Below are 18,395 nucleotides of genomic sequence, written 5' to 3'. Positions count from 1 at the left end.
CCGGCTCGAGGACATTGGCGTTGGCGGCCGGGCTTTGCAGTGGTTCCGCTCTTTTCTTGACGACCGTTCCTTCTGTGTGGCCATCCCTCCTTTTAAGTCCAATTTCCAGCCACTGGCCATGGGGGTTCCGCAGGGGTCCTCGCTGAGTCCCACGTTATTCAATCTATACGTGAGACCGCTGGCTGAGGTAGCCAGGCAGTGGGGCCTGACTTTGGTCTCCTACGCCGACGATACTCAGCTAGCGGTTACTCTCAGCGGGGACGCGGAGCAAGATGCCCCCAGGTTTCGGAACGGACTGAAGGCGGTGGCCAGCTGGTTGACAGCTAACTGTCTCCAGCTCAATGCCACCAAGACAGAGGTTATGGTTGTCGGGAAGAGAGTGGACTTTTGGGGGGACCAATGGTGGCCGCCGGAACTGGAACCAACTCCGACCCCGGTGTCTGAGCTGAAAAACCTGGGAGTTTGGTTGGATGCCGACCTCTCCTTTGTTGGCCACACCAAAAAAACAGCCGCTTGCTGTTTCGGCTTGTTGCGAGGATTACGACCCGTTCTCAAATACTTTGACGCCCCTACCAGGCAGCTGGTGATTCAGGCCACTGTCATCTCGCGCCTGGATTACGCCAGCTCCCTCCTGGTTGGAGCTAATCAGGCGGAAATCACCCGTCTACAACGGGTACAAAATGCTGCGGCTAGAGCGATCGTTGGCTTGCCCAGATTTTGCTCGGTGTCCAATGTTCTCCGTTCCCTTCACTGGCTTCCAGTCAGGAAGCGAATTCATTTTAAGGTTCTTTGTTTAACTTTTAAAATACTGAAAGGTATTGGCCCTCAAACTATGTCCAGCTTATTGTCCTTCTATGTACCCACGCGTGCCCTCCGTTCCCAAGGTCAGGCCCTCGCCGTAGTCCCCAGATTCAGGCTTAGCCGTTCGGGAGGGCGCTCCTTCAGCGTTAAAGCGGCTTCCATCTGGAACTCTCTTCCGCCTGATGGAGGACCTTATGCTCTTCAGGAGAGCAATCAAAACCTTTCTGTTTTAATTCCAGTTATTCCAAACGCCTTGTCTGTTCTTGTTGTGTTACTGTCCTACCTTGTCACTGCGCCAGGACGCTCCTTAGCTGGAGCAGCTGTGCGCATAACAAATAAAGATAACATAACATAACAATTCAAACACTTTCATTATAAAGATTGAAAATCCTCAGGTGCTGGGTTTTGTGTGTAAACTGGGAGGGTACTCAGCTCTAGGGTTTGGGATTCTGAGAAAGAGGCACGCTGTACAATTCCTTAACATTGGACCCATTTACTGATTGAACAAATACCTCTATTTACTCCAATTTCAAGCCAGTGTAACCAGTGGAGCTTCATATGATAACCTGTTTTATTGATGATCTGAAATTTAAATGCTTAAGTTATCATGACACAACCTTCCCTATGCATGCATACTTTTATCTATCTGGAGCACTTCACTGTCCTGCGACGCTGCTCCATGAAATACGTTCCATTCGTAAGTATGCTAAACATATGGCAGTGTGATTTTAGTAATAACAGCTTTATTTTTCTTCACAGGATATTCTTGTGCTAGTTCCAATGCTCCAACACATAATTCTAATAGATGGAGCAGGGGTATTATCATTTGATTGTCCGGAGGATGTCACCATTCATACCATGGCTACAATGCAGGCTATGGGAGCTCGTCACAGTAAGTATAACATCTAAACACTTTTTTTATTTTTTTAAAATTTATTTTGGTTCCACAATTGGATCAAGTTGACAACACCAAGCATTTAAACAGTTGATATCAATTACAAATCTCTTCACATCTCACATCATTTAACAGCAACATTATTACATCTCTAAATGTTCATTAATTGCCCCCCAAATTAACATTCCTATACGCCGTTTTTTTGCCCCCTTTAAAGCGTAAAGATTCCATTCTAATTCGTATAAATTATATAATTTGGCTCTCCAAAATTCAAATGCTGGGGCTTCTGGTTGTAACCATTCTATTGTGATACACAATCGTGCTGCAGTCATTGCTACAAATAAAAAGTGTTTATATTTACATAAAGCAGTGTCATTTCCTACAATCTGTCCCCCACATAGTAGCATAAGTGCTGGAGAATCTTTACTGGAGTTTGAATAATCATTGTAAGAATTTTTTTTATAGTCTAGTCAAAAATTGCGTCAACTTACTACAACTAAAAAATATATGTATACTATCAGCACTCTCGCTACCGCAGCGAAAACATTTACCATCATATTGAGAGCCCCATTTTGCCATCCGTTCCGGCGTATAATATAATCTAAGCAAAGTTTTATAAACCTGCGCTTTTAAGTTAGCTGAAAGAAGCAAGTCTTTCGACATCAAAATTATATCTTCTATTGGCAAATCCAGTTCCCCTTGCTGATTCTGCCAATAAATATTATATTTCTGTAAATCATCCGGTCTATAATCCATCATAATCTGATATAACGTACCAATTTTTCCCTGGGTACGAATTGCCTCCACTAACATATTGGAGACTGGTCGAATTTGCTTTCTCATACAAAAGTCTTGTATTTGGAGATATTTAAAAAAAGAAGAGTGAGGTAACTTATATTTTAAGACCAAATTTTCATAAGTAGATATAGTCCCATTAGGTTCAAACAAGTCCTCAATATGCGAAATACCCTTATATGACCAGTCTTTAGCAACTCTGTCCCAGAATACAGAAGGAAGCAGTTTGGCCGCACTAAAGGGTGTATAATATGTGATTTTCTCTAATTGAATCAATCTGGATAACTTTCTCCAAACTTTAAAACGAGTATGTTTGTAATAATTTCCTTCCAGTTCCTTCATCAAACATCCCCTTGCTTGTTCCCCCAGCAATAGGAAAAATATAGATGGTGCTTCCGCTAGTTCTTCCACCGACTCCCCAGTTAAGAGAAGTCTCATTCTTTGCAAGAAGCGAACATAATAATAAAACAGAAAATCAGGGATCCCTCGACCTCCTCTTTCAACCGGCAATGTCATCCATTTAATTGCGCGTCTAATTTTCCCCGGGGCCCACAAAAATTTAGTAGTTATAGACTGAAGCTGTTGTATGTAGTTTGTAGGAATCTCCAGGGGAATACTCCTAAATAAATATAATATTTTGGCAAGAATACTAATTTTAATGATATTTCCTCTTCCAATTATAGATAGCCGAAGCCGTCCCCATCTATCTAATGATTGCTTTATTTGCTGAATGGTAATATCCCAGTTAGTATCAACTATCTCTTTCATTTGAGTCTTGATTTTAATACCAAGATATGTAACTTCAGACGCTACCCTGGGATCATTAAATTGGATATTATCTGTGCATAGAACCTGAGTTTTCGGAGAGTTTAATTTGTATCCGGAGGCTACACCAAAATTGTGGGCCAGTTGCTCAATCTCCACTATGGCTTCCGCTGGATTCACTGTTGTAACGGCAATATCATCCGCATATGCGAACAATGAATATGCTGTATTTTGTACAATAAATGGTTTGATTTGCAGAGTATTGGACAAACTATTTAAAAAAGGATTAATAAATAAGGCAAAGAGAAGTGAGGAACAAGGGCATCCTTGCCGGGTCCCCCTTTTCATTTTAATCACTTCCGATTTAATACCCATAGCTACTATTCTTGCATTTGGGGCTGTGTATAACACCTGAATTGCAGTTAAGACATTTTTTCCAAAGCCCTCTCTCTTCATAACCTCCCATAAATATTGCCACTCCACGCGATCAAATGCTTTCTCAGCGTCTAAAAGTATTAATGCTAATTCCCTTTTTTTCTGCCTGAGCTATAGCAAATAAAGTGATAACCTTATTTATGTGTGTCACGGTGCATCTCTTTGGGATAAACCCATGCTGATTTAGGGATACTAATGGTGTGATAACTTTAGATATACGGTTCGCAAGCATTTTAGAGTAGATCTTACTATCACAATTAAGTAAAGAGATTGGACGATATGAGCCTGGCAATTCTGGGGGCTTATCCTTATTAATAAAAACTACAATAGAAGCATCGACCCACGACTTCGGTGCCCTCCCAGTTTGTGCAGTTCTAAAAGTCTCAAGCATAATATGCTTCAGTGGTTCAAAAAACAATTTATATACTTCTCCTGGAATGTAGTCTGGTCCTGCCGCCTGCCCATTTGCTAAACTTTTTATTGCCACTTCCAATTCCTCCATGGAAAATGGGCTGTCCAGAAATTCCTTATCACTATCAGTTAGTTTTGTAAAGTTTCCCCCTCCAATAAAGCGTCTATACCCGTGGTAGCCTGATGAGTATATAGTTCCAAATAAAATTGGTGTAATATCAAGTATTTTTCCTGGGTCCTCCAGAATATTACCATTATGATCTTGTAATTTAGTAATTATACGAGATGTTTCCTGCATTTTTAGTCATAGCGCTAAGGACCTACCGATACCCTCGCCATATTCATGAGCATGTCGTCTATGCACAAGATATTTCCGAGCTGTCTCTTTGCTCCATACCCCCATTATCTATGCCCGACGTCGTGCCTCTATATCTTCGGATTTTTCAATATTAACCAAATTATCTCTCTTTTGAATTTCCTTTATCAAATTTTCTTCCGCGGTCTTTAAAGAATTCTACAAATCCCGAATTTCTGCTCGTAACTTATTTTGATAGTACAGCCCATAGCTCAACGCCTCACCTCTAAAACAGGCTTTGAATGTCTCCCATATGATATCTATACTAGTAGAGTACAAATTGATACTAATGAAGTCCGCTATCCATTTTATCATAGGGGTTCTAAATTGTTCATCAAGGCACAGCTTCCTGTCAAACGTAAAGCCTCTAGATTGATTGATCCCCTTTAAATGAGGAATTTCTATTACGATTGGCGAATTATCGGATGGTATCCTGGGAAATAGTTGTACCTTGGCCCCACTTATTAAAGACGTAGATATTAAAAAATAATCAAGACGTGCACATTTCTTGTGGGGAAAAGAATAAAAAGTATACCCGGGGTGTGTTGGATGTATGTTACTCCAGGTATCCACCAGACCATGATCTATTACCAAGTTATACAAAGCTTTAAAGACTCGTGGTTTATGTCCCTTATACTTCTCAAACCCACCTGCTAATTCCCCTATACTTTTTTTTTTTTTAAACTTTGTTTATTGGTGGTTTCGTAACAGAAAGAAAACAAGACAGAGCATACAGTGCGGCATTACATTGGCTGGGGTACAGGGCTCAAGGATTGTCATGTAGGTTGAATCAGTAAGCGTAGCACAGTATAGTACATCAAGGCGTCCATAGCATCAACATTGCAGTAACGGGCAACTTTTATGTCATGATCAGTGGCAGAACAGTGGCATTCAGACACAGGGAACAGGTAAGAGGGTAAAATACATTACAGCAAGGGATCAACAGAGACATGGAAATATGCATGATCAAACCAGTAATGTAGTGGTGACGCGATTGGAGTGCAGAGTGACACACGTATTCATAAGGCAGTACAGTAACAATATTAGCGTAGGCAATACAGAATCAATAGGTGAATAAGGTACATTAAGCCAGGCTACCATTACCATCCCCAGCGGGATCCTCCTCAGGCCCAGCATCTCAAGCCGCCTGGACCTGAAGATAGGCAACCAGGGGCTGCCAAATGTCTCTCGGCCTGCTAGACATTGGAAGCAGGTCAGCAAATGTCGTGTGTTGATCCTGACTATGCGTCATATCAGCAAGCCATTCTTTGAATTTGGGAGCCCTGCCACGCCCCCATCTGCATGCTATGCGCCTTTTTGCCAGGAGGAGCGCAACATCTACAAACCTTCTGCACTGTAAGGGAATTTGTGGTGTGTGTCCCAGCAGCATCAGTAGTGGGTCCGGTGGCATGGATGACCCAATCATAGATGTTAGGGCAGCATGTACTTGTTGCCAATAGGTCTGTATGGAGGGGCATTCACAGGCAAGATGCAGAAAATACGCATGTTCCGCGTGGCAGCGGTCGCAGCGGTCTGTGTCAGATAAGTGAAACTTAAATTTTTTCACGGGGGTATAGTACAAGCGCTGTAGGTATTTGTAATGAATTATTTTGAGCCTACTGCTCGCAGATATGCGAGACGTAAGGGTACAGCAGTATATCCATTGGTCATCAGTGATATCGATAGCTAGTTCAGTAGCCCAGCGCGTCCTCGCGGAGGCCGCCGGCATCAGGCAATTCGCTCGGATCTGACGGTACATTCCCGAGACCAGGTGCGAGCCATCTCGCGAGTTCAGCAGAAGATGAAGCGGGGGCGTAATGGTAGGCTCTGTAGGGTAGTCAGGAAGTATAGCGCGCATACCCTGGCGGAGTCGCAAATAGTAAAATACCTCGAGGGGGGGTACGGGCACGCTCTTTGAAGAATGCCTCAGCAGATTTAAAGTGACCCGCAATGAAAAGGTCGCTCCAGCAAGAAATCTTTAGAGCTGTACAAAGGTTCTGGAAGCCTTTCTCCTGCAGGAGTGCAAGCTCGGGGTGATATGTCAATGGCAGTAGGGGAGAATACAATAGGTCGCAGTGCATTTTCTTGGCCAGTCGACGCCATGCATCTATCGTACATGTGACCGACATATGAGGTGTCGTTATAGCCGAGGGCTGACAATGTATTAGGCCCTGTAAGGGTAGGGGATCAGCAATCCAGTCCTCCACTGCCAACTGAGGCATAAAGGGAGTAGGAAGGAGCCAGTGGTACGCATAGTGCGCCTGCGCGCAGAGATAATAGACTTCGAAATCCCGGAGGTCAAACCCCCCTCTATCATACGGTAGGATCAACGTTGACCACTTAAGCCGCGGGCCTTTGCCTCCCCAGAAAAGGCGGCAAAGCTCTGATCTCAGTGTCTTGAAGAAGTAGGCTCCCGGGTAAAAGGGAATATTGAGAAAAAGATAAAGCGTGGGAGCACCACCATTTTTATAAGAGACGCTCTCCCTGCCATAGAAATGGGTAGGGAGATCCAGCGGTCAACCAGGGCGGTAAGTTTGGTCACAGCCACGCCATAATTTGAGCGAAGTATCTCGTCCTTGTCGCGTGATATCTGTATGCCCAGATACCAAAGGTCAGACCTGCACCGCTCCAGAGGGTAATCCAGGGGAAAGTCAGGGACGGCATCTGTGAGCGGAAAAAACTGGGACTTCGTCCAGTTGATCTGCACCCCCGACATTCTTCCGAAGACCACAAATTCCCTAAGCAGGGGGTTCAGGTTATGCATCGGGTCTTTGACAGAGTCATATCGTCTGCATATAAGGACACATCAATCTGGCGCTGAAGGCAACGAATCGCTCCCTCACCATGGAGCTGACGGAGCCGGCATGCAAGGGGTTCGAATGCAATTGGGAATAGCAGGGGTGACAGTGGGCACCCCTGGCGGGTGCCCCTTGAGACGTCAAGCGACGTGGATAGGTGTCCGTTGATCAGGACTCTCGCAATGGGTTGAGTATATAGTAATCGGACCCAGGAAATGAATATGGTGGAGAATCCCATGCGGGTTAAGACGGTGAACAGATAGGGCCATTCAACAGAGTCAAACGCCTTCGAGACGTCTAGAAAGATCGCCGCGACAGGAATGTCAGGGTGTACCGTATGAAGCAGGGAGAAAAGAGTGCGTAAATTATGTGAAGTGGAGCGGCCCGGAACAAAGCCCGATTGGTCGGGCAGCACTATCCGGGTCATAAGGAGTGACAACCTGGTGGCTAGGACTTTGGCCAGAATTTTAACATCACAATTTAAGAGTGATAGGGGACGATATGAATCACAGGATGTGGGATTTTTGCCCGGTTTCAGTAAAGAGGTGATGACGACTTCGCGCATGGAGCATGGGAGGACACCATCCTCGAAGGATTCTATGAACACTTCTCGGAGGACCGGGGCCATGACATCTACATAGGTCTTGTAGAATTCAGCGGGAAGACCGTCCAGCCCGGGCGCCTTCCCGTTGCGCAGGGACATAATGGCATCCCTAATTTCATCCAGTTCGAAAGGCGCAGCAAGGAATTGCCTGTCAACATCACTCAACCAGCATAGGGCTAGGTCACTTAGGAAGCCGTCGTATTGGATATCAGGAGCAGAAACTGTGGTGTATAGTGTGCGATAATGGGAAACAAAGGCATCTAACAATTCATCTGAATCCCTGACAGTGTGACCTTGATGATTAACCACTTCAATGATAGTATTGTCTACGCGTCGCGAACCTGTCCGTATAGCTAGCGCTTTACCGGGCCTATCTCCCTCACAATATTTCCTCGCCTGCCAGTGTTTACTCCTAAACCTAGTCTCCCTGTGTGCTTCTTCTTCATAGTGTGTAAGCTTATCCCTGAACTCAGCGTGTGCAGCAGAGTTATCCCCCTCCACCATCCGCGCCTCCAATGCCCTCAGCTCGTCCTCGAGCTTCCGGATCGTGCGCTGTATGTCACGTAATACCCCAAAGCTCTTAGACATGCAGTGGCCCCTGACAGTGACTTTGAATGCCTCCCAGATAATTTCTACAGATGCAACAGAGCCCCTGTTCCTCGGAAAGAAGGCTGTGATCTCATCCTCCAGCTCAACACGGAAGACCTCGTCCAGCAAGGCCGCCGGTTGTAGGCACCAACGTGGTCTAGGGCGATCCCAGCCGGGTATCTGCAAAGCCAGCAGAACCGGACTGTGATCCGAATAGGTTCTTGGTAGGTGTGTCACAGTAGTCACCCCAGGCATCATCCCTCTGGTCAGGAAGAAATAATCTAAGCGCGCCCAGGTGCCAGTCTGTGATGTGAAGTGGGTGCCTTCCAAGCGGCCAGGGTGCAGCGTTCGCCAGGCGTCCAATAGGCCACCCTCGGAAAGCGCACCTTCTAACGCCTCTCTTGATCTGGGTTTGTAAATTGTCACACCATCAGCCCTATCCAATCGGGGCACTAACGCTATGTTGAAGTCACCCCCCCAAATGACATGGCGGGACCCTACATCTAAAATCTTACCCCATAGTGTGGTAAAAAAACAAGGCACGTCAAGATTGGGGGCATAGCTGTTAACTAGAGTGACAGAGTCGTGACCTAGCCGCCCCCAGAGTAACACAAAACGGCCATCCTTGTCCGTCAGCTCACCACATACCTGAAAAGGAACATTGCGTTTAACCAGTATGACAACACCTCTGGCATATGTGGAGTATGACAAGAATGACCGAGTAGCGGCCCATTTACAGCCAAAAGTAGGGCGCCCCTGAGGAGCCAAGTGTGATTCCTGTAGCATAGCAATTTGCACCTGGTGGCGATCTAAATATGCTATAACATTTCTGCATTTTTTGGCATCATTGAGCCCTCGGAGGTTCCAAGATAAGCATTTTAATAATACAGTAGATTCTGAACTAGCCATAACCCGGACATAACCTGATTAAAACATTGTGCCACCGCAGAATCCAAAGTTGCAGCTTCTCATGTATGAGATCATAGAACGCTGCTACCAGCCAGCCAAATGCCGTCTTGAACAAACCAACCATCCCCGTAACAGGTCCCGCCCCCCCACCCACTACTGCATCCCAATCATGCCAGCAGCCAGTTAAGCCCTCATCCACCCACCTCCCATTTCCCAGAAACTCCCACAACTTGACCAGAACAGCGGGGTACTCCCGTAGGGGGAACATCAGCAAAGGCGCACAGCCACCCCCCTTCCCAATAGCCTCAAGTCCGGTACCGTCCATGGTTGAGGTAGGGAAAGCGGGGGCGGTTCCTACACATCATGCGCCGTCATGGGACTCCGGCAGGTCCAATTCTCAGTAACTACATCAACGCCCACTGAGGCTGCAAGTGCAAGTGAATGATAGCTAGGTAGTTCCAAAACAGATACTTGCGGGGATGGCAATAGTCCATCAAACTTCATTGAGGTCCGGGGGCACCTCTTCCTCGGGGTCTTCGTGACCCTCTCGCCGATCTCTCTGTGCCCTGCGATGCTGTTTCAGAAAATCCTCAGCTTTACTCGGATCTGTGAAGAGTCGTTGTTTACCCTGATGTGTCACTCTCGGCCTCGCTGGATATAGCAGCGCATAATCCATCTGGGCCTCTTAGCTTTTTCTTGACAGCTAGGAATTTCCGTCTTTCCTCCTGCACGATGGGAGTGAAATCGGGGTAGAGAGAAAAAGCAACGCCATTGTAGTGCAGGGTACGTTTGGCTCTGGCGGCTCTTAAGGCGACATCCCGGTCACGGTAATTCAATAGTCGGGCAATGATAGGCCTCGGCGGCAACCCAGGCTGTCGCACAGGAGCCAGGGATCTATGTGCTCTCTCCACAATGAACTGAGGCGAGAAGGCATCCTCTCCGATGGACGTCCGGAGGAGTGATTCGATGTATATTTCCATTCTTCCAGTGGCTGTGGACTCCGGAATACCCGTGACGCGGATGTTGTTGCGTCGACTACGGGCTTCCAAGTCCTCGTTCTTGGCTGCTATGACTCTCAGAAGGTTGTCCATATGCGCAAGTTGGGAGCTGTGGGTAGCAGTGAGATCATCGTTGTCCGATATACGTTGCTCCGTCGCGGTTATTCTCTCCTCATGTTGGTCAACTTTGTGGACCAGTGCGTCCAGTCTGGAGGATATCCTGTCCACCTTCTCCACCACAGTGGCAAAGCCTTGGCGCATTTCTTGGAACAGGCCCTGTAGATCAGGTGAAGCCGGGGGGGAAGGCGCAGTAGCAGGGTCCGTGCCACTCGGCCCAGGATCCACCGCATTCGTCTTCGTCCCTTTCTTGGCGCTCTCAAAGCTGAGCTTCGCTTGTTGGTGCTCCGGGCGCACCATCGTGCCCCTGCGCCTCTCGTGAGCCACCGTTATAGGATCTGGTAGGTTGGAGGAGGGCCGCTATATGACCAGGCAGTGGAGTGAGTCCCTCTCCCCGTAGTCCATGCAAGGTACAGAACGGTGTGTAGCGGTGTACGATATTCCAGGCCCCGGGAACCGTATGCAATCGTAATTGGCCAGCCGGGCTAGAGCCACCAGCTTGACAATGTGGAAGGGAGTTAGGGAAGAGCAGTATCTATAGTGCCAGTCCGCTACTCCCAGGCCGGACAACAGCAAACCAGCCAATGCACCCTCAGGCCCCCCAACAATGTAGGGAAATGGACCACCTCAACAATTTTGGATTCTCACCCCTCATCTGCATTAACCATCTGAGGGGCCTGTGGTCGGTCTGAACACGGAAGTGAGTCCCAAACAGGTAGGGCCTCAGCTTCTTCAGAGCCCAGACCACAGCGAAAGCTTCTCTTTCAATGGCACTCCATTTCTGTTCCCTGGGGATTAGCCTTCGGCTAATGAAAGCCACTGGTTGGTCTCCGCCCTCATCATTAATCTGTGAGAGCACTGCTCCCACGCCTTGCTCTGAAGCGTCAGTTTGCACAATGAACTCACTGGAAAAGTCAGGTGCCTTAAGCACCGGTGCTGTGCACATGGCAGTTTTGAGGGTGTCAAAAGCAGTTTGACAGGCCTCCGTCCAATTCACTTTCCTGGGCTGATTTCTAGATGTCAGCTCTGTCAAAGGGGCCACGATGGTGCCATAGCCTTTGACAAACCGTCTGTAATACCCGGTGAGACCTAAAAAGGCTCTCACCTCAGTCTGGGTCTTGGGGGGTTTCCCAAGCCAGAATGGTATCAATTTTTGCCTGTAGGGGCGCCACCTTGCCTTGCCGCTCCCCACCTGGTGTCCCAAGTACACCACCGATCCCTGCCCTATCTGGCATTTACTGGCCTTGATAGTGAGGCCTGCCTTCTGCAGAGCCTTCAACACTTCAGTGAGGTGTTGCAGGTGTTCCTCCCAAGTGGAGCTGAACACAGCAATGTCATCCAGGTAGGCTGCGCTGAATTGCTCCAGCCCCGCCAGTACCTGGTTGACCAATCTCTGAAATGTGGCGGGGGCATTTTTCAACCCGAAGGGCATGACACGGAACTGGAAGTGCCCCTCTGGTGTTGAAAATGCTGACCTCTCCTTTGCCCCGTCAGTTAAGGCAATCTGCCAGTACCCTGAAGTCAAATCAAAAGTACTCAGGTACTGGGCAGCTCCTAACCGATCCACCAGCTCATCAGCTCTGGGGATGGGGTGCGCGTCAGTCTTCGTGACCGCATTGAGCCCACGGTAGTCCACGCAGAACCGAAGTTCTGGGGTGCCACCGGGGGTAGCAGCTTTCTTAGGCACTAAGACCACTGGGCTAGCCCAGGGGCTGCTGGAGGGTTCAATAACCCCTAGCGTCAACATCTTGGAAACTTCCTCCTTAATGCTGGCTCTGACCTTGTCAGCCACTCTGTAAAATTTCTGTTTGACAGGCAGACTGTCTCCAGTGTCCACGTCGTGGACGCACCACTTGGTGACACCTGGGGTCAGGGAGAACAGGGGGGCGAACTGACCCAAGACTTGGCGACAGTCCTCCTGCTGCTCTGGAGTCAGGGTAGGGGAGAGGACCACACCATCCACTGACCCATCTTGCTCCTTGACTGCCAGGAGGTCAGGGAGAGGATCACTATCCTCCTCCCCTCCAGCATCTGTAGCCATGAGCATAGTCACTTCCGTCCTCTCAAAGTGGGGTTTGAGGCGGTTCACATGCAGCACTCTCAGGGGCTGCCTGGGAGTCTTCAGGTTAACCAAATAGGTAACCTCGCTCTTGCGCTCCACCACCTCATATGGCCCAGACCACTTGTCACGGAGCGCACAAGGCTCCACTGGCGCCATCACCCACACTTTCTGACCAGGTTGGAACTCAACTAGAGAAGTGTTCTGGTCATACCACCTCTTCATTTCCTCCTGGCTAGCCTCCAGGTTCTCTTGAGCGAGCTTCCTGAAGCGCTTGGTCTGGTTGCGAATGGCCAGCACATAGCTGAACACATCCTGAGGGGTTTTCCCACGGGATTTCTCCCACCCCTCTTTCACCAGAGTCAGAGGCCCTCTGACAGGGTGGCCATACAGCAACTCAAAGGGACTGAACCCTAATGATTTCTGAGGCACCTCCCTGTAGGCAAACAACAGGCATGGCAACAAGACATCCCATTTCCGCCTCATGGGCTCTTCCAGGCCCATAATCATGCCCTTCAATGTGCGGTTGAATCTCTCAACCAAACCATTTCCTTGAGGGTGGTAAGGAGTGGTGAATTTGTATGTCACCCCACACTCACTCCACAGGGACTTCATATACTTAGAAATGAAGTTTGTCCCGCGGTCTGAGACGACCTCCCTGAGAAATCCCACCCGGGAAAAGATCCCCATCAGGGTACGGCCCACCACTGGGGCGGTGACTGTCCTGAGCGGGAGGGCTTCCGGGTACCGAGTGGCATGGTCCACCAAGACCAGGATAAACCTGTTGCCTAGGGCTGTCTTGGGATCCAGGGGCCCCACGATGTCAATGCCCACCCGCTCAAAAGGGGTGCTCACCACGGGAAAGGGTTGGAGGGGGGCCACGCGCTTCCCTCCACTCTTGCCACTGGCCTGACAAGTCTGGCAAGATTTACAAAAGGCAGAGACGTGTGTCTTCATCTGGGGCCAGTAGAAATGGGTGACAAGCCTGTGATAGGTCTTGTCTTGCCCCAGATGTCCTGCGAGAGGCACGTCATGAGCCAGACCCAGTAGGAAGTTCCTGAAGCGCTCCGGTACCACAAGCACACGGGCTGCACCAGGCTCAGCCAACTTAGGCTCACTATAAAGTAAGTCATCCTCCCAGTAGATCAAATGCTCCTTGGACCCCAGGCCTGCGGCCTGGTCTGCAGCCTGCTGCCGCACACCAATGAGAGAAGGGCACTCCTTCTGAGCCTGGCAGAATTCCTCCCTGGAGGGACCACCCTCTTGCTGCCACTGGGACAGCTCAGGCAATTCCCCTAGTTCGGCCACCTGCTCCCCTGTAGGTTCCAGGGCATCCCCTTCCGGGTCTGCTTCCTCCTGGACCGTGGGAACAGTGGGGGCCGGTTTCCCGCGCCCTCTACCCCTTCCTCTCTTGGCAGGTCCCTGGGCCATTGTTCCAGGCTCCAGTTCTGCTAGACCGCCCTCTCTGGCTGTCATTGCACGGGTGGACACACAGATCCACACAGGCAAACCCAACATCTCCAAGTGAGTCCTGTGCTCCACCTCTTTCCATGGGGAGCTCTCCAGGTCATTACCTAATAGACAATCTACAGGCAAGGCATCACTTACAACAATTTCCAAAATACCGGAGACTCCTCCCCATTCAAATGGAACTTTCGCCAACTTGCAGTAGCGCACTGAACTGTCAGCTGCCACCACAGGCCGGAGTACCTGGGGAATAATTTGCTCTTCAGACACCCACCGACACCGGACAGATGTCACGCTGGCCCCTGTGTCTCTCAGAGCCTCCACCACCTGTCCATTGATGGTCACCTTCTGCCCGTATTTCTTAGTATTTTGGGGCAGCAAGGTTTCCTGGGCCATCTCTTGGTCTCCTAGAGAGACAAGGGTCATCAATGCTAACCCCTCCTCCCCACTAGAAATCAAATCCCCTCCCAAAGCTACACTGGCCAACGCCGGAGCTGGAGCTGGAGCACCAGTGGGTGCTGATTTCTTCTTTAGACAGTTTGGAGCAATGTGCCCCACCTCCCTGCATGAATAGCAAGTAAGGGTCTTTTTGTCCTGCGGGCCCTTATGGGGCCAGGACTTCTTAGGCTTGGGGGGTTGAGACACCTTCTCCTGGGAACTACTTTGGGGCCCTTTAGAAGACTCCTTTTGATTACCCGTGTCCCCCCCACTCTTCTGCTGGGGACCCTGTCCACCTTTGGCTGGGGTACTTACCACCCCCTTGTGGACCCTGGTGCTCGTCCACCGGTCCGCCTCTTTAGCAAGCTCACTGGGATCCGTTAACTTGCTATCCAAAAGATGCTGGCGCAGCTCTGGGACACATAAACTACTTAAGTGCTCCCTACTAATCAAGTGACACAACCCCACATAATCAGTAACTTTCCTGCCCTTCATCCAACCTTCCAGTGCACGCGTGTACATACTCACACACTCCACCCAAGTACTTGAATCAAGCTTTTTGAAGTTCCTAAACTTCTGGCGGTACTGTTCAGCAGTGAGCCCATACCTGAGGCACAAAGCCTCCTTCATGGCGGAGTAGGACAAAGCATCCTTTGCTTCTAAGGGTGCCAAAACATCCCTCCCAGAGGCCTCAAAATGCTTCCACAATCCTGCTCCCCAATTCTTCTCAGGCACCTCATTCACCATTAAGGCAAGTTCATACGCACTGAACCACGCATAAATATCCTCACCCCTCTGATAATTCTGTACCAGATCCTTTGGTATGTATACCTTACCCGCCTGTACTGGTTGTGCGCTGCCACCATTAGAACTGGACACCCTCTCTTTATATTTGAAGTCCAACTCCTTCATGCTCCTCTCATGAGCCAATTGGAGCTTCTTTTCCTCCAAAGCGAGAGTATGTCTTCTCTCCTGCGCCGCTCTCTCCTGCGCCTCTTTCTCAACTTCCAGGCGCAGTCTCTTCTCATCGGCTTCCGCTCTGAGCTTCAAAAGCTCAATCTCATGGGCCCTAACTCGCTGATTCTCCTCTATTTCCTCTGGAGACATAACCCTACTGGAGTGGTCGCTGCCTGTCCTAGACCCTGGCTTCCTCACTGGCAATTCACTGGGCAAAAACCCATTCTCCTGTGTGTCTCCCTCTCCAGTAGCAGCTTCCGGGTCACCATGTTTGGCCTCCCACCAGGCCCTCAGAGCTTTCCTTAGCGCTTTCTTGTTTGCGCTGCCCCTTACTGGGCATTCAAGCCGTTTGCAGAATTTTCCCAGTTGCTCCTTGTTATAGGTGAACAACTCCTGGATATCAAATTCCACTTCCACTTCTCCATTCACGCTTGGCGCTTTCGGAGACATGATGCTTCCTAACCTTTTCAACTAAAAAGGTTTCACCAAAAGAAAAAAAATCTTGTGCAACCTGTGCCGCTAAACTAGACTAGTGATGTACAAGAGATCACTGCCGGTCAAGTGCAATTATTAGTTCAAAAATCCCACCGCGAGCCACCAATGTTAGAACCCGGGGTCTCTAGTTGGCAGAGGTAAGTACCTTAGACCAAGTAGGGACCCTTGCTTCTAGTCAGGGTGAAGAAATAACCCTCTGAGATAACCCCTGCTCACCCTCTAGGTAGCATGGCGCGAGCAGTCTAGGCTAAACAGAGGCAATGTGGATAACATTTGCACTTAACACAACAATAATCCCCAATCCACCACAAACTGAGACCACACAGGTAAGTATATATAAAATATAACTTTATCTAGTTTCAGCAGGTAAATCAAGCATTTGCACGATAATCACTTTTTTGATAACAGGTTGCGCTTAATCTTAAGGTTGGTACTTGTAAATAGGAAGTTCTTGTCATTTAAAACAATAGCCTCAGGTCTCTTGTGAATCAGGGTTCCAAAATAATCACGACTGACTTATTTTAAGAAAATGTGTTCTCCAAAAACGAGCAAGGAACCCTCTGCCCACGCGTGCTCTTAACCGTGGGCTTCATGCGCTGCAAATGCGCTCCTTGCGCGAGGCCCGGGGACTCTTTCTTTCCCCCGGGACAGACTCACGCGTTCTTAAGCTTCGGGCGCCTCGCGCACAGCAGATCTCCTGCGCCCCCACCCCGGCCGGTCCCCTGTCCTCTCCCGCCCGCTCTCGACAATACAACGAGCGGCGGGGGGGAGGTGGTGCTGCTCACCTGGTGGGGGACGGCTGGCCGGGGGTGCGGAACGCTTCAGAGTCCCTCGGCGAGGTCGGCTCTCGCTGAGGGGTCGTCTCCTCTCTTCCTTCCCTCCGCACCGGGACCAACCAATCCCGTCGCGGCGTTGGGTCGAGCCTCCCACAGCACCCGGGAGTCAGCCAATGGCAGTGCGGCTCCCGGGGCAGGCCGACGATGACGCTCCTCTCCTTCGGCCAATCACGGCCCGATCCCGCTGATGACGCTGCGCCGCACGGGCCAATCCCGTCGCGGCGTTAGTGAGGGGGGCTCGGCTCCCTCCACCAATGGGAGCGCGGCGGCTTCGTTCTTCGCCGCGGCAGCCCCTGGACCTCGGAGCAAGTTACGGGGGGGTTTCCTGGCCCCGGGCCGCGGTGGTGATTTGGCGGCACAGGGTTTTCAAGGGCGCTGGTCACGACTAGACCCCCCTCTCGACCTTCCCACCACCTGGGAGCGGATTTCACGAGGGGAGGCTCCACAAGCCTCCGACCCTCACTGGTAGTGTGCCGATGAGCACACCGATCCCTTCCTCACGCTCCTCAGTCAAGCACCACGCGTCTCGGGTCACAACAGCACGATTTTGCAGCTGTTTTCTGGGACATCTTGAGGAACCTTTAGCCCTGGGTTCCCAACAGGAGGCCAGCTCTTCTCAGGCCCTTGGAGATTCAGTTGTAGACACAGCACACAGCAGAGTCTTGGCAGTTTCAAGCAGGCAGGGTCACAGCACACAGCAAAGCCCCTTTCTCCTCCTCAGCTTCCAGTCAAACAGCAGAACAGGTCAGCCCTTAGAGCACACAGCAAGGCAGTCTTCCTTTAGTTCCCTAGCTGTCCTCCTTCCAGCAGAGGTTCCTTCTTGATTGTAGAATTTCAGAATCTGACTTCTGTAGTCAGGGGTCCTTTCCTTATACCCCTCAATGTCTTTGAAGTCCTTTGAAGTCTTTGTGCATGGAGGCCCTGGGTCCAGTCTAAACCAGTTCTGGGGGTTGCGGAGCACTGAGGTGTCTCTGGTTTTCTTCTTCCTGTCAGCTTCAGGGCCAGAAGTGTCAGTTGACCACCAGGAGGGAGCTAGCAGGGGGAGGCAGGCCAGCGCAGCCCAGCACTTATCAGGCATTCCTTCCTCCCACCTCCCAGGCAGGCAGATGTGCCCTTTCATCCCCGGGCTGGCTCCGACCCTCTCCTCCGGGGCTCTGCAGCCCCCCTGTCACATCCAGACCAGGCAGGCATTCCACAAACCCAGGCACACAGAAAGGTTTAGACAAGAGAACAGCCACTTTCTAAAAGTGCTATTCTCCAACACAGGATTTAAAAACACCCTTCACTAAAAGATGTCATTAAATTCTGAGTTCAGGGATATCTTTCACTTATGTCCCATCTTGTTCCTATGGGAAGATAGGCTGGCATCACATGGGGCCAGTCTCCTCCATGTTACTCTATGGAGCAAGAGAGCCTTACAGCAGTGAGCACATAAAATGGCTGCTGCCCACTACCAGAGCATGTGACCTGCACTAGTACATGCTCTACCTTAGCTATACACTGCACCCTGCCCAGGGGGGTACCTTGAGCCTTCCATAGGGGTGGCTGATGTGCACAGACAGGGAAGGGTTAGGCCCAGCCAGTGGAGACACTGGCCAGGGGGACAGGGCAGTCCACTGACTGCGCACAGGCCCTGCGCTGGCAGGCCTGAGTCACTATTTTAAAGCTACTC

At 49.9% G+C, this 18,395-nt stretch overlaps 1 protein-coding gene across 2 annotated transcripts in view; it reads left to right on the top strand.

The window, feature by feature from the left end:
- The window catches only part of ACSL3 (acyl-CoA synthetase long chain family member 3), a 725,290-nt gene that overhangs the window by 384,056 nt on the left and 322,839 nt on the right, over positions 1-18,395 (top strand). For both annotated transcript variants that reach the window (XM_078665968.1, XM_078665969.1), the window contains exon 5: positions 1,561-1,693. In XM_078665968.1, the coding sequence (XP_078522094.1) occupies positions 1,561-1,693 (133 nt within the window). The remainder of the gene's footprint in view (positions 1-1,560; positions 1,694-18,395) is intronic.

This window comes from Lissotriton helveticus, chromosome 11, assembly GCF_964261635.1.
Source record: "Lissotriton helveticus chromosome 11, aLisHel1.1, whole genome shotgun sequence".
Lineage (NCBI taxonomy): Eukaryota > Metazoa > Chordata > Amphibia > Caudata > Salamandridae > Lissotriton > Lissotriton helveticus.
Note: the sequence above shows the minus strand (reverse complement) of the source record. Positions and strands in the feature narration are given on the sequence as shown.